The 15,667-nt window shown below is 40.1% G+C and overlaps 1 protein-coding gene across 1 annotated transcript; it reads right to left on the bottom strand.

Moving 5' to 3' along the window:
- Window positions 1-8,080: 8,080 nt before the first annotated feature.
- LOC116206851 (ethylene-responsive transcription factor 4-like) lies at window positions 8,081-9,106 on the bottom strand. The gene has a single exon (XM_031539671.1). The coding sequence runs from the start codon at window positions 9,049-9,051 to the stop codon at window positions 8,344-8,346; it is 708 nt and encodes a 235-aa protein (XP_031395531.1). The 5' UTR covers window positions 9,052-9,106; the 3' UTR covers window positions 8,081-8,343.
- Between the last annotated feature and the right edge of the window lie 6,561 nt (window positions 9,107-15,667).

The following is a 15,667-nucleotide window of genomic DNA, read 5'->3' as shown; positions in this document are numbered from 1 at the left end:
CAACTTGCCTGAGTGGAGCAATTACCCCTACTGCCCTTGAGTCGCGCACAAATGAGGAGGTGGTTGTTCTTGAAGGCAATGACACTACTGGAAGCCCTCAACCAATTGAAAACACTGCTTCGAACAAATTAAGACGCGCGACGGCGAAGGATTTCACAATAGATAGTGTTGAAGCGAGGAAACGTCTCGAGCTCCCTTCAGACTGGAATGCTACTGAGAAGAGCGACTCTAGGGATCCTGAAGTCGCCACTCAGCTACTGGGATTCACTGTTCTCCCCGACGACATCATCAACAGGATTGGGGACACAGATCACGAAGCAATAATGCTCGTTCTCAATGTCGACTACAAGCGCGTAAGTATATACTCTTCTCATCACCTTTTGAAGTTATATTCTTGTGTAACTCCAATAACACTATATTTTGCCCCTTGTCGCAGTAAAGCTCTGCTATCTTCCAAATTGTACAACAACACGAGATTAATGGACTAGTCATCCAAGGCCTATGCAACGATGTGAGGAAGCTGAGCTATAAGATCCAGTCGCTCAAGAAGCAGATAGAGGAGAAGGAAAGGGAAAGGAGAGCCATGAAATAGTCACTTGACCAGACCAACATGCTGTTTACTAAGGCACAAGACCGTCTGAATGCGGTTCTGTTGAAGAAGAAAGAACTCAACGATGCCCCGTTCGTCGAGAAACAAAAACTCGACAAGTGCATCAATGATCAAGCCTTATTCGAAGTGGAACGAGACCACCTGAAGAAAGAGGTGGAGTAGCTGGACAAGGCCCTGAGCGACAAGGAGAGACACCGGCTCGTCACACTAAAAGAGGCTAGGAGCATAAGGCTTAGGAAATCAACGCTTTTAAGCGCGAACACCGACGCGAACTGCGTATGCAAGTTGCCCAGTCTCTTTTCTAGAGCCTTAGTGCCTTGAGAGAGGAGTTACTTAAGAAGCATGGCCAGGACTAGGTCTAGTGGGACATAGTTTTGTTCAAGACCATCCCTCAGTTAGAAAAGCGGGTCAACATCCCACTTGAAAAGTCTATTTGGCTTGAGACGCATCTGGCCACGTCTTGTTATACTCTACATGTCAAGCCATCTCCTCCTGCTCAAAGTGAAAGAACTCCACCCGTCTTGACTACTGAGGATAGTGGCGTTTGTTCTGAGGCAATTGAAGAGCCTCATGTTGACACTTAATTGTATTTCTTTCCTTTTCGCCCCTCATATGTCGTAGTCGAGGGATGCCATATACCTTTCATGACTTTAAGAAACGACATCATCACCTCTCAAGCGTCTTGTTTACTTTTATTCATGAAATATGATGTCATTCTAGAATCGACGTGATTTATAGTCGATGTCACCTTGCACTTTTCTTGAACAAAACGACCACTCATAATTGAAACTCAAGATTGGTACTATCACTCTAAACGGACAAGACCAAATTTTATCTAATAATCAATAGGCGTGATTTATTGTCGGAGTTTAGCACATTCAGGCGTTGACATAGAGAGTGTGAATTCGCAGCCCTTAGTCAATCTAATTGACGCGATAAGAGTTAGTAAAGTCTACATCTCTATTTAGTTTTAAAGAGTACTATCGGAACAAGTGCAAGCTATTTGTCACTCTGGATAAATAGAATAGATGGAATGTTTGGGAGCGAGCAGAGCTTAGACGATCTACTTTTGCTAGTGTATTAGATTATGACTAGAAGTGAGTGGAGCTTAAACGCTCTATCTCAGACAGTCCAATGAAGTGACTGGAGGCGAGTAGAGCTTGTCGCTCTATCTCGGCCAATCCAATGGAATGACTGGAAGCAAGTATAGCTTGTCGCTCTATCTCGGACAGTCCGATGGAGTGACTGGAGGCAAGTAGACCTTGTCGCTCTGTCTCAGCTAGTTCGATAGAATGACTGAAGGCGAGCGGGGGATGGACGCTCCGTCTCGGACAGTCCGATGGAATGACTAAAGGTGGGTAGAGCTTGTCGCTCGGTCTCGGCCAGTCAGATGAAATGGCTGGAGGCGGGTAGAGCTTGTCGCTTCGTCTCGACCGGTCCGATGGAATGACTGGAGGTGAGTGAAGTCTGGACGCTCCGTCTTAGCCAGTCCGACAGAATGACTGGAGGCGAGTAGAGCTTGTTGCTCTTTCTTGGCCAGTCACTCGGTTGAAGCCGATGTGATTTAATTAACGATCGTTTTAGAGAAAATGCATGCATAATTTATAAATAGACAATACTTGGGGGAAACACACTTTATTCATAAGCAATATTGAACTGGCTCAACAAAGGGCTAACAAAGATGAAGAATATAAAATGCTGGACATAAACTTAGCGCGCATGAAATAAACCTATTACTTAAAAGTTTAAACACGTGCGTACCTCGCTACTAGTAATACCTGTGAAGATGCTCCACATCAGAAGGCTGTGGTAGTGATTTGCCTTCCATGTTCTTCAGCAAGTAGATTCCTGGGCCGTAGACTTTAATGATCTGATACAGGCCTTCCCATTTAGAGTTCAGTTTGTTGCTTGCTTTCCTTGAGAAAATATTTTTTTCTCAAGACCAAGTCTCCTAGGGCAAAGCGTCTGGGTTTCACTTGCTTGTTGAAGTAGCGAGCAACCCATTCTTTTGTCTTTTATGCGTTTTTCCTCGACGCAATCCAAAGCCAGCTTCAAACCTGTAGTGCTATCCTCTTCATCAAAACTCTATATATTCTGCACGTCCTGGGTCCAATCTCGATTGGAAGGACAACCTCAGAGCAGTAGACCAAATTGAACGGGGTCTATTCTATCCCTTTTCTTGGGGTAGTTCTGTAAGACCAAAGCACATTATGGAGCTAGTCTGTCCAGTGTCCTTCCAATGCTTGTACCCTCGTTCTGATGCCATGTAAAAGTGTTCTATTGGAGGTCTCCGTCTGCTCGTTGGATGGGGGATGCTCGACTGCAAAGAACTTTTGTTCTATGCTGAGTTCCTTGCAAAATTCTCTGAAGGCTTTTGAGTTGAACTAAGTGTCGTTATCAAAGATGAGGATTCAAGGTATTCTAAACCGGCATGTGATGTTGTGCTGGATAAACTTCTCGATAGCTTTCTTAGTAATCGAAGCGACTGCCTCTGCCTCGATCCAGTTTGAGAAATAGTCGAGTGTTACTATGAGAAACCTCTTTTGCCCGGGTGCTAATGGAAGTGGTCCTACTATATCGATTCACCACTGAGCAAAAGGACAAGGGGAAGTAATGGCTATCTGCTCATTTAATGATGGATGAGTAGAATTCACGAACTCTTGACATTCTCTACACTAGCTCCTTTGTGTTTGTGTTCATGGTGAGCCAATAATAACCTTGTCGAAGCGCTTTCAATACTAAGCTTTTTTCCCCCCATGAGTTCTGTCCATCCCCTGGTGGATTTCTCTAAGCAAATAATTTGTGTCATCATCGTCTACACACATTAGCAACATTAGCATGCATCCTCACTTGAACAGTATCTCGTTTAGGACATGTACTTAGGGGTGAGAGCTTTGATCTATTTTGCCTCCTTTAGGTCACTAGGTAGTGTGCCACTTTGGATGAATTGAATAATGAGCGTCATTTAGTTATCAGAGTTATTGATCTGTAGAACCTCAATAGGAGTACATGCTGCAGAATATATGGGGTGTTGGATAAAGTGTACCTCAGCTACTAGGGGAGCTATGACTACATGTTTACTTAGAGAATCCGCGAGGGTGTTGTCGTCGCGTAGGATTAGTTTTATGTTCGCCTTTTTGAAACTTGCGAGTAGTTCTCTCATTCTGTTGGCATAAGTCTTCATGCTGTTTTCCAACGCCTCACGCTCACCTTTAACTTGGTTGACAGTCAACTAGGAGTCACATTTGGCCAGAACCTTCTCAACCCAACTCCTTTGCCTCGTTATTTGTGATCGAGAAAGTGAGCATTAATGAGTATTCAAGTAGCTCTCTCTCAGGTGGGATTAGGACACTGCCCGCACCTATGCCCATGCTCGTTGAGGAGCCATCAGTTATGATGATCCACCTATCTACTTTAGGTTCCTATTCGACCTCAGGAGTAATGCATGTTGCCATTTCAAAGACAAAATCAGCTAGCAATCGGCCCTTTATTTCTTTCCTTCTCGTACTCGAGGTCGAATTCTATTAGCTCGATTGCCCACTTAGTCAGTCGACCAAAAACCTCTGGTCTGTGGAGAATTTCCCTGAAGGGCTGATCCGAGAGTACTACGATGGGATGTGCTTGGAAATAGGGTTTGAGCTTCCTTGCAAGTGTAACAAGCGCAAATGCTAGCTTTTCTATGGCCATGTACCTTTTCTTAGCAGGTAGCATCACTTTGTTGACGAAGTAGATTGGCTGTTGACCCTTGCCCCCGAGTTTTATGAGGACGGAGCTTACAGCGTTCTCTCTGACCTCGAGATAGAGGTAAAGTGTCTCCCCTACCTCAAGTTTAGCGAGTGGGGGCAATGAAGCGATGCGTTTGTTGCCTGCGGTGCGAGAGACTAGGTCTCGACCCTCATATCGTAATTGCCTTAGGGGCTAACCACCAGTACTTCGAGGGGCCGATCCTGCATCACCCTGGTGCGACTGGGTCTGCAAGCAACTTCGACTGGTGGCCGAGGCGGACTCGGATTCCCACGTGGCGATTGACTCTTTGTAATAGCGGTGCTTCCAGCTATCCAATTTGCTTCTTTGGCAATGATTCGAAGAACCCTATTACGAACTTCCTCTGGTAGGGAAGTACGCCTGGTCAAGGTTGGCTCCCTCCACCGAGTCAACTATAATAGTAGGACCAGGCCCAAGGGGCAAAGTGTCAAAGAGGTGGATTTTGCTCTTCATTTCCTCTGTGTTTCCCGAAAGCAGTGGGATCACTAATCCTCTGCGTTCTACAGGTTAGAGAAGAACTGGGATTTCTAGGCTTTCGGATCACCAACGTCCTACTCCTTCTTGTCTCAACCATGACCTTTTGACTCGTTTTCCACAGACGGCGCCAAATGATAGAGTTGGGATCGAGCTTCAGGTCTTGATGGTCTTCACGATCCGATCCACATGAACAACACTCCCAGCTAACCTGCATGAAGGGACGTCGAGGGTGTTCCTCGTTTCCCCACTACGATGCTTAAGTTAGACTAGTGTTTAATTCAGTGTTGCATTAACCATAAATAACATACCTGACATGTTTATGTAGGAGGGATGATAAATCGGGATATTTTCAAGGTACTTGGGTGAGATATATTCTAGAAATATTCGATGATACGAGTTATCATGATTAAGGAAATATCACATCACATGCTCTATGGACACTTGACTGGGCCCGACTTAGCTACGAGCTTAGGCTTGTTAAGCCGCATCGCTTGCTCTTGGCCTGATGAGCCAATGTCAAGGACTTGCTTGATGGTCCTAGCCTTAGATTGCTAGGCTCGGAGTCCATCATTAATCACTTTTATTATTCGCACTTGACAACATACAAGTAGCAAGGGGAGGGTTAATTTTAGGATGAGTTCGACTCGAGAAGCCGTGAGAAATAGAGTTTGATAACACTCCTCATTTTATTTAGTTAATCTCAATTCATATCTGTCATAAAATTTAGATTCTTTTTTCGGTGATTTTAATGAGCGTTATATATATATTGCATATCCTTATTCACATGGAACGGATTGTTGCTCATTGGATCACGAACAGTTAATTGCATATGTATATACGAAGCGATATTTTTTTTAAACCTCCTTTAATTGTTCTTAATTCAATCCCGCAAGATTGAGAAAAGACGTTAAGAAAAGAAAGGGAGAATTGTGAAATTTTTATCGAACGTAAAAATGATTTGACTCACTGTAACATAAAAAGTTGAGTCAACGGGAAAATGGATTCAACTTCTTCATACGTAAAAGCGATTTGACTCATTCTAATATAAAAACTCGAGTTAATGGAAGAGTAGATTCAACTTCCTTATACGTAAAACTGATTTGACTCATTCTAACGCAAAAACTTGAGTTGATGGGAAAGAGGATTCAATTTCTTTACACCCAAATTTTTCTTTCTAATCATCGGACGTGGGAAAAATCAATCCTCGGCAATTCAGGAGTTCCTTCCATTTGAAAGGTTTATATGACTTTTTCTCTTTTTTGCTTTGTTGACTTGTGTTGACAACAGTTATTTTCGTAAAATTATCATTATATCTAGCGTATTTTAACCTTTTTTTTCTCATTTTATTTTCCATGCCTTGGGGAACAATTAATTTGATTTCTCCTTTTGTGGCCGACAGCTGTATGCTTAATACCACGCAGCCAACCCACAGGATCATATATTTTCCACCCGACACCGGCTTTTGTCATTGACGACTCGGTCGGGTCCGTCCATCCATCCATCCGATAATCCCCAATTCCGTCGTTCATCCTCCTCTTCTTTATGCAAGGAAGCAATTCCGTGCGAGCTTCTACTTATCCGTGTAGGTACCGGTACGGTATCGAGACCCATACACCGTAAAATGGGAGAAGATTTAGTTATCAAGAGGGACCCCCAATCTAATTACGGGAGAACTTACGACATTTACGTCAAAAATTCGATTCTAACTCTATAATCTTACTATTCTATAATTTTAGGTTTCCTGCGAATCAACTTATCATGGATATCTATATATGATAAAAGAGAAAAAAAATCATAGAACTCGCATCTGTCAAGAGTGGAATTCCCATTTCGCAATCCGCTGATTCTAATTTAAGGGTGGTTGATTGAATCTCATAATTGACTCAAAATTATATACCGCCAGTTAAGAAAAATGTAAATCAATTTAAAGCTCTTTTTAATCCTTACTTTTGCTAAGCAAAATGAGTAACAAAAGGAGAGAACTTCTATTTTCCTCAATAGATATTAAAGCCTTATTTTTACTAAGCAAAATTGATGTCATTGATATAAGAAAACATTGCATCTACCAATAAAAAAGAGAAAAAATTACCATTTATTAACTATTATGATTTTTATTTCATTATATTGTATTTATGGGCCTTCTTGTTACCAAAAAAAAACAGAGAGAGAAAGCATTGGTCTTTCCCTTATTAGATATTAATAAAAACATGCACTTAGTCTTAATTTTAGCTATATAGAAATTATTATTCTTAAAAAATAATATATATTTCATCATATATAAAAATTTTAGGATTCTATGACTAATTTTATGTCTCGATTTAATACTCTCCACCATTTTAATTAAAAAGATAAATTTTAAATAAAAATATATATACGTATGATACATAAATGTATTTATTTCAGGAATTTCAAATAATTTATTATAATTCAAATAAATTATGTAAAAAATAAGTAAATTACTTGAAATTAAATAATTAATTTTTTTAAAATGAAAATAAATTACTTGTATATACCATACAACCATCTTCAACCCGCGTGCATTGTGGACTCGGAGTAGCCGAGCCAAAAAAAGAAATTGGACTCCACGGGCAATCAGACCCAACAACACTCTAAAACCTCAAAAGCGCCACCTGTCGCTCTCTACGTTCAATTGCAAAAGTGGCGTCCAATGGCAATTCTATGGACAAACAACAAATTATTTTTTGAGCCAGATGAGGTGCATGAACGGTGAGTCTCAGCTTAGTTATGCAGGGACCAATCCACGAGTCCATACAGCCTCTTCGTTTCGTTTCCTTTAAGAACCGTCCCGACATTGAATCTCTTTATTGTAGCACAATTCATCATATTACAATAAATTAACGAATACAACAATTTCAATACAGACGACAATTTCTTAAAGAGATTGGATAGTTCTCATTTAAACTCGGTACTACCGCGTACCGAGTTTGCATTGATGAATGATGATGATTTATTGGGTTTGTCGATTTTTGTACAGTAATCTTAAAATGACCAGCTGCAGGATTAGCATAAAACACTTTCGTCATTGCAAGTTCACAACAGGCAGCTTTTTCAACTACAGCTACATTATATTTCACGGTCGACAATACCGACCGCAAGCTAAGGAACACAGAATAATTTCGACGATAAATAACGAGATTTATTATTGATTGATTGATAATAACCAAAAAAAAAAAAAGTTCCATACGAGGGGGAAAAATAATTATAAAAAAAAAAAAAAAACTCTTCCCTTAGTCTGCATGAACAACAGAGAAACAGAGTTTCCTCCTCCTGTTGCAAAAAAGCGCACGGGGAAGCAGTGGCCGTCATCGGAGCTAACTATTCACATCGCCGGCCGGCGATCTCACCGATCCGTCATCTTTACTAAAATTTTCCCTTTTTTTTTTCCTTTTCCTTTTTAATCCCTTTTGTCTATTTTTCCATAAAATTAAATCGACAAAAAGTGGATTAATTACTAATTTTGATTTATCCGTCTACTCCGTTGCCGGAAGGTTCAGATCCAGATCCAGCACTCTCCCTTTGCTCCGGTCCCCATCGTTCCCATCCACGACGGTCGACGCATCAGAGTCGCTGCTATGAGCGCCGCCGCTGCCTGTCCCGGCCGCAGGCGGCGGCGGGGGACGGGACTGGGGGTGCCATTTCGCCGCCGCGGCTCTCATCATTGCATCGAGGTACAGGACGTGGCTAGCCGCCGGCAGCTGCTGGTGCTGAAACGGCAACCCGCCGCCGCGGTGGAGGAGGTTGATCAGATCCAGCCGGACCGGCTGGGAATCGGGCACCAGTTCCCGCTCGTGGCCGGAGGACTCGACGGTGCTGTTCTGGCTAGGGCTGACGCTCCGGCTGTTGACATCGGTGCGGTTCCTATCGTTCCTGTAGCTGATCTTGTTAGGGCGGTGGTTAGCGGTTCTGGTGATTTGTTGGATGTCAGAGGGCATATCGGGGAAATTGGTCTTTGCCTTGGGGCCGCGGAACTCTCTCGCCGCCGCGTCATAGGCCCGCGCGGCCTCCTCGGCCGTGTCGAAGGTGCCGAGCCACACCCGGCTCTTCTTCCCGGGGTCCCGAATCTCCGCGGCGTACCTCCCCCACGGACGCTTCCTCACTCCCCTGTAATGCACCACGTCCTTCGCCGCGGCGGCGGAGGTGGCCCCGCCGACTCTGGCGGCCGTATTCTTCGTCTCCATGATGATAATAATGAACAACCACGAGGGAGAGAAAAATGGTGGGTTGGAGCTGAGAGGGGGGGACCAAGGTTTTATAGAGTAGTGCGGGGGTGAAAAGATCGGCGAGGAATTCGGGAGGGGAGCGGTCAACGAGGAGTTTGACTGGGGGGATGGCGGGCGGCTGCGGGGGAGCGAGGTGGCAATATAGTAATGGGGTGGTATTAATGATGACGTGGCTGTCATCGTCATCATCATCATCATCATCAACAGACGGCTGTGCCTTGGAATTTATTGCGCAGTGATTGCGTCCGGTGCAGGTGAGGTTATCACTATCCTCCCTCCCCCTCTCTGCTTTTCTTGTAATTTTTTTTTGTCAATTTGTATATATTATTATTACAAAATCTTGGTTATTAAGAAAAATATCTCTTGGTTAAGAACGTTGTTTAATGTTGTGTTGAATGTCCTTAATCTTACTTCAACATCGAGTTGTTCGGGTCGGAAAATGGTAATTACTGCCACAGGTAATATGGCGCTCTCGTGCTGAACAATATCCATTTATAAGATGAAGACATGTGTACGAATATGAGCATTTTCCACGTGAAACAATGGCGGAAGCACATGAACTTGCTTTTATAAGATGTACTTAATTAACTCGGAAAATACTCTTATCGAAAGTAATGAATCGGAAACAATGGCGAGTACCTTTGTATGAAGGGATTTGCTTGCATCAATGCTTTCCATAATTTAAAACCTCAGCATTTGGTTAGCTTTCACTTTCCTAATTTACCCTTCGTTATTAATTATATGTTAATATATTGCTCCAAGAAAATCTCTGTTTCCGCCGCTCTCTCTCCATCTCCTCTCAATATTTTACGTTCTCTCACAGTCCTCTCTATATTTTATATATTTATTTATTAAAAAATAAATTTTATTCGAGTATTTTGCACGGAAAAGAATAGCGTGTCGGATGCATTTATGTACTAATTTAAGCGATTAAGGTTAGAATTTTCTTTTTAATAATAAACTTTTCAGTTACTGGTATATCACCAAGTGTTTTTTTACAAAATAGAATTTGCTGTTGGTGCACTTCGTTATTGTTGTGATCGTTGTTAAGTTTTCTTTCCTCTTTCTTTTTTTTTTTTAATGCAATATAGCATTTTTATTCGAGCAATGATCTTATTAAGTCCAAAGATTTGATAATTTAAGTACGTAATAGTTATGATATAAAAAAAAAGTACTATTGTATGTGTTGATATATATGTATATCGAAATTAGTTAAAATTAATATTTGCGGATTAGTTGCTTAATATTAATAGTATATATAGTATAATCAATAAAACAAGATATACAAAATTTTACAGATTATATTACCTATTACATGGAGCAACCAGTGATATGAAATCCGTTTCTCACATTAGTTATTGAGATTATATTGCATATACGTTATTTCAAATAATGATCATCATTTTGTTACTTTCAACTTTGAGCCTTTGACTAGTACTAGTAAACTTCCTCAACTAATCCATGGTTTATATATATATATATATATATATATATATATGAGTGTTTTCCTTTTTGGTTCCTCCGAACGACTCATGGTGAAAAACCATATAAAATTATTTCACATATAAAATCAAATATTATTTTTTGGGCAGACAAAATTAAATATTAATTCCTAATATGACCTAAGAAATCCATAAAATGTGATTGAATTAATGAGAATAATATAATAATTAATGTTGGCCTAACCAGTAACCAGGGTTCAAGATATAGAAAGAGAAATCTAAGCAAAGATATGAGGCAGGACTCGGGAGCGGGGTGTCGTTTTAAATTTCCATTTCTCATATTAGCAGAATTAGCGTACATTCCTATGGCAAAATCTCTCATGATTCTTCTTATTAGCGTTTGGCAAAGATGGATATAGATTTTTCTAACTTGATTTTTTTTTTGTTATTAGGGAGGCTATGTACCTAATATAATGCAATATATATTCTAATATTTAATAAAGAGTCACGGGTAATTCTACTAGGTATCAAACCTATAACCCCTAGATTATAAGGTGAGGGCGTACGCCATTGTCCTACACCTTTTTTTTTATTTTCATACTTGATTTTAACTAGTTGATGGCGATCATGGTGCCAGCGGTAAGCATGCATTTAATTTGTGACTGCTTATTTTTCCTGTCTTTTCCTCTTCTATTTGAGATTTTAAAAGAAATTATTTAGAATAATTAGTATTGATCATATCTAAAATTGTTTAGTCAATAGCTTTCATTTTAGCAATCGAAAAATCACAAATATAAGAAGCTGAGTTCTTATCTTAGAAGCTATTGTAGAGTTTTTTCTTAGGCTCTTTATCTTATATACTTATATTGATAATTAATTTAATAAATTTAAGAATAAATAACCACATTATGTATTACGTGATTTGACCTTTTCTGTCAAATTTAACACAAAATTGCCTACGATAGCATGTGATTTCGTTTTTTTTATGTCAAATCTAGCACAAATCTAGCACGTTGTTATTTTTTATCCAAAATTAATGAAAATTTCTACATAGTATGCCAATGTAACCACCCTTGTAAATCCCAATAGAAAGGTCGCACTTCCAGAGATTGTCATGTTAGCTTGCCACGTTGATATTTTTCATTAAAACTGGGGGGAAATAACATGTTAAATTTGACGTTAGAACAAAATCACAGGATATCTCACATACAATTTTTGATGTCTTTGCAAAATTTGGTTAAAAAACCAAGTAACGTTATATATGTGTGCTAATTACTCTAAATTTAATAATATGCAAGGTTCGAGGAAGACTATTTAATCTCTTATGGGATTGGATTGTTGACGATCTCTTCTAACCGTCAAATCTATCCATTTTCTTATCGAGCTTTAGCGTGCGAAAAATTGATTTATTTTAGCTAACAAGGAATATCCTACTTCTGTTCTACTAATTTCCTCAATCGGACTAAAACACCGTGCGAATTCACGGGAACGAATAAATTAGCTCGAGGTTTATATATGACTAAAGAGGGATTCGAACTCATATAAAAGAGATCGGTAAAGTACTGACACAAGCCCTAAGTCAAACCATTTGGGTTTGCGAAAAATGGACGTAACGGCTATACGAGGATTGGAATGTTTCTCGGTAAATGTTGGGATATTGTCGTGTGACAAGATCTAATCTTAATAGCAAGTGAAAGGGATGATTCGTCCAATCCAAGGGGCAGATAGCAGGGACGAGAAAAGTTGGGGCAGATGGCGGCACCTTTGAGGTCTCCTCGTGGGCCCACCGTCGGATTGTGAGCCGGCGGGGGGATTAGATTCAAAGTTTATCCATTGTTGGTAGGCAGTTTGACAGACGGACTGATTTGTTTCTCTTTGCTTTGTTTCTCATCCCGAGAAGAATTAAAAAAATGGGAAAACGATATTATCCTTTTTTTTGGCCAAAAAAGAATAAGAAATTTAATTAATTAATTAATAATAGAGAAACTTGGAAGAGAAGATTTGCTAGGAGATCGGCTGAACAAAAGTTGTCGGCACATTCGGGTAATACGCCGCTTGACCTGGGAAAGCCGCAGCCTGAGGCTCATGATTGAAATGGAGCCGGCAGCTCAGCTCATCCCCATTTTTTTAAAAATAATAATATTATTATTATTAATGATTTTATATAGTATAATCTCTATTTTTGGTCACTTTATATTATAAATATTTTAAAGTAAGTAGAAGTTTCCAATAAGGATCTGAATTCAAAAATTACACCAAAGATAAATTCCCATAATGCTATTGAAATGGATCTTTTGAGGTGAATATGGTGCGTTTGATTTCAGAATTAAAGTAACTTTGATTTTGATTGTGGAAAATGACAAATGATTGTGTATTGTGTTGAGTTAAGTTAAAGTTAAAATTTTTTACTTGGAAAATGTGTATTTTTGTTGTGTAGTGTGTTGAGTTAAAGTTAAAGTTAAAATTTTTGTGATTTTAACTGCGAAACCAAACGGAGCTTAAAGCCTTCCTAATTGGGAATATAATATACAGCACAAACTGCGGAAGTAGCCTAATCCAAAACAAATCGATGAATAATAATAATAATAATAATAATAATAATAATATATTATCTATTTTTATGTCAGTTTTGATGAATAATAATAATAATAATAATAATAATAATAATATATTATCTATTTTTTATGTCAGTTTACACTGCGAGTTTTTTGAAAAGTGCGTACCAAGCTTCCGATGAAAATTTAAAATTAAAAAAGGATAAATTCTGACGATATTTAAGTTGATCGTTTAAGGAAAGTTCCTGCGATATTCAAATGCAAAAAGGCCAATTGAATCAATGAGGTAGGTGAATTGTTTTTGGTTTTGTTTTCCTTGTTGCGGGAAAAAGGGAAGGGGCTAATTAGGTTGTAAGAGATGTTATTTTTAGATTATAAAAATTAAAATATTTTTAAAAAAGAATCAAATCTAATTGAGGCTGAAAGAGTTAATTTCCATTGAACGAATGAGTCAATACGTACACATCATAGACTAAGAAAAATTAAGGAAAGATGTCCTAAAATAAGCAAGTAAGATATACGGCCTAAGCAATGTACGGTACATAGAATAATTACATAATCTACATTAATGAGAAGAAAATCTTCTATAACACTTCTCCTCAAGTTGGAAAATAATGATTCCGAATCCCAACTTGCGGAGGAGAAAGTGGAAGCGATCACGACCAAGTGCATTGGTGAAAATATCTGCTAGTTGCAGGCGCGTGGAGACGTGAGAGGTAGCAATAGTTCTAGAGCTTATATGTTGCCGATCAAGATGACAATCTATCTCAATATGTTTAGGGCGCTCGTGGAATACCGGATTGGATGCAATATGCATAGCGGCCAGATTATCATGAAATAGTGTCATGGGACCCTATGTGAAATGTCCAAAGAACCAAGGAGGCTGTGAAGCTACAATAGTTCATTGACAATAGCAGCCTTGGCATGATACTCAGTTTCGGCGAACGACTTGGAAACCATGGTTTGCTTCTTAGTCCTCCTAGAGATAGGACTACCACCCAGAGTAACAAAATAACCTGTCATGGAGCGTCGAGTTATGGGACGGCTTGCCCAATCTGCATCGCAGTAGCTGTCAAAGACAATGAAGTAGGCCGTAAAAAGATACTTTGACCTGGGGATTGCTTGAGATACTACAGGACCCATATAGTTGCGTCCTAGTGACCCTGTCCGAGATCTTGTAAGAACTGTGACAAAATGTGGATAGGATAATTGAGTTCAGGCTTGGTGATGGACAAACACAGCAGACGACCGATGAGGAGACCGTACTGGCCGGGATCAGAAATTGGTTCGCCACTACCCTGAGAAAGATGATGTTGTTACTCCATAGGGAAATGAGCAGGCTTGGAACCCAGCGTGCCAAACTCAGTAAGAATATCCAGCGCATATTTCCTTTGACTCAGGAAAAACTTCGATCCCCAAAAAATAGGATAAATGATCGAGATCCTTGATGAGAAAGCACTAATTAAGAGAGTACTTAAACTAATCGAAATGCCTCGGGTTGTTGCCCACGGGGATCATATCATCAACGTATACGAGAACTGCGAGGAAAGTATTAACACTAGAGAGTGAAAAGAGAATGATTTGCCTTAGAATGTTGGAAACCGTAAAGGAACAAATCAGTAGCGAATTTCCCCTTAGACAACATCGAATTGGGCCACCATTTTCCATAGAGTTTCTTGTCCATATTTCCATGAAAATACAATTGAAGAATAGTCATTTGACGAAAAATCATTAGACTTGCTTCATACTGATCTCCGGAAATCATCTTCGCCTTTCGCGTAGGAACAAATGAGCCCTTTCATAGAGAGTCTCGAACCAATGACCTGTCAAGCAAAATATTAATACCTGAGATCAGGCCCGGCCAATCCCAGGGATTCCAAAGACCAGGGAGGTCATGTCAGATCAGATTGCACAAGTCATTCAGGTCTCCCAAGTGACTCCCGAGTGGAAAAATGAGCCCTATCAACGAGATTCTCAAGTCAGGGGCTCGTCTGGCGAAATGTTAGCACTTGAGGTCTCTCTCGGCTAGTTCCAGCGACCCTAGGGACCAGGGAGGTCATTTCAACTCGGACTACACCAATTATCCAAGTTTCTCGAGTAACTCCATAATGATCTCAAATGCCATCCGACAAATTTTTGGGTTCTGTTTTAGGCAAATGGAGAACATTGTGGTCTTCGGGAACTTCGAGACACTTAGGAAATAGTTAAAGAAGTCCGATTGTAGATCCTTATGTCATATTCGGTTTATCGTTTGTAGCGGAGGCCGTGGAGTCAATTGTTCCACCCCAACGACAAAGCATATCAAAACGACAGGCGCAGAACACATACACATGAAAAGTCAACATAAACAATTAACTTTATTCAGATCACTCGAATCGAACAAAACTGACTCCCGAGCGTTCAGGCCCTCAAGTCATTGGTCCAAGCAAAGCATGTTGATATTAGGCTCATTGGAATCCTTTCCTTGCCGACATCGGCAATACGTCGTCCATTCGGTTCACAAAACTCAAGCACTCAACTGACCGAGACCTGAGCTTCCCCGACACCTCAAGCATGCCTGTGGGACCCGTGGCTCCA

This window comes from Punica granatum, chromosome 5 (assembly GCF_007655135.1).
Source record: "Punica granatum isolate Tunisia-2019 chromosome 5, ASM765513v2, whole genome shotgun sequence".
In the NCBI taxonomy this organism is placed as follows: domain Eukaryota; kingdom Viridiplantae; phylum Streptophyta; class Magnoliopsida; order Myrtales; family Lythraceae; genus Punica; species Punica granatum.
This window is presented reverse-complemented; position numbering and strand designations above follow the sequence as displayed.

What these genes read in the sequence shown, in the direction of transcription:
- LOC116206851 (XM_031539671.1), bottom strand. Translation starts at nt 9,051, where the DNA reads ATGGAGACGAAGAATACGGCCGCCAGAGTCGGCGGGGCCACCTCCGCC.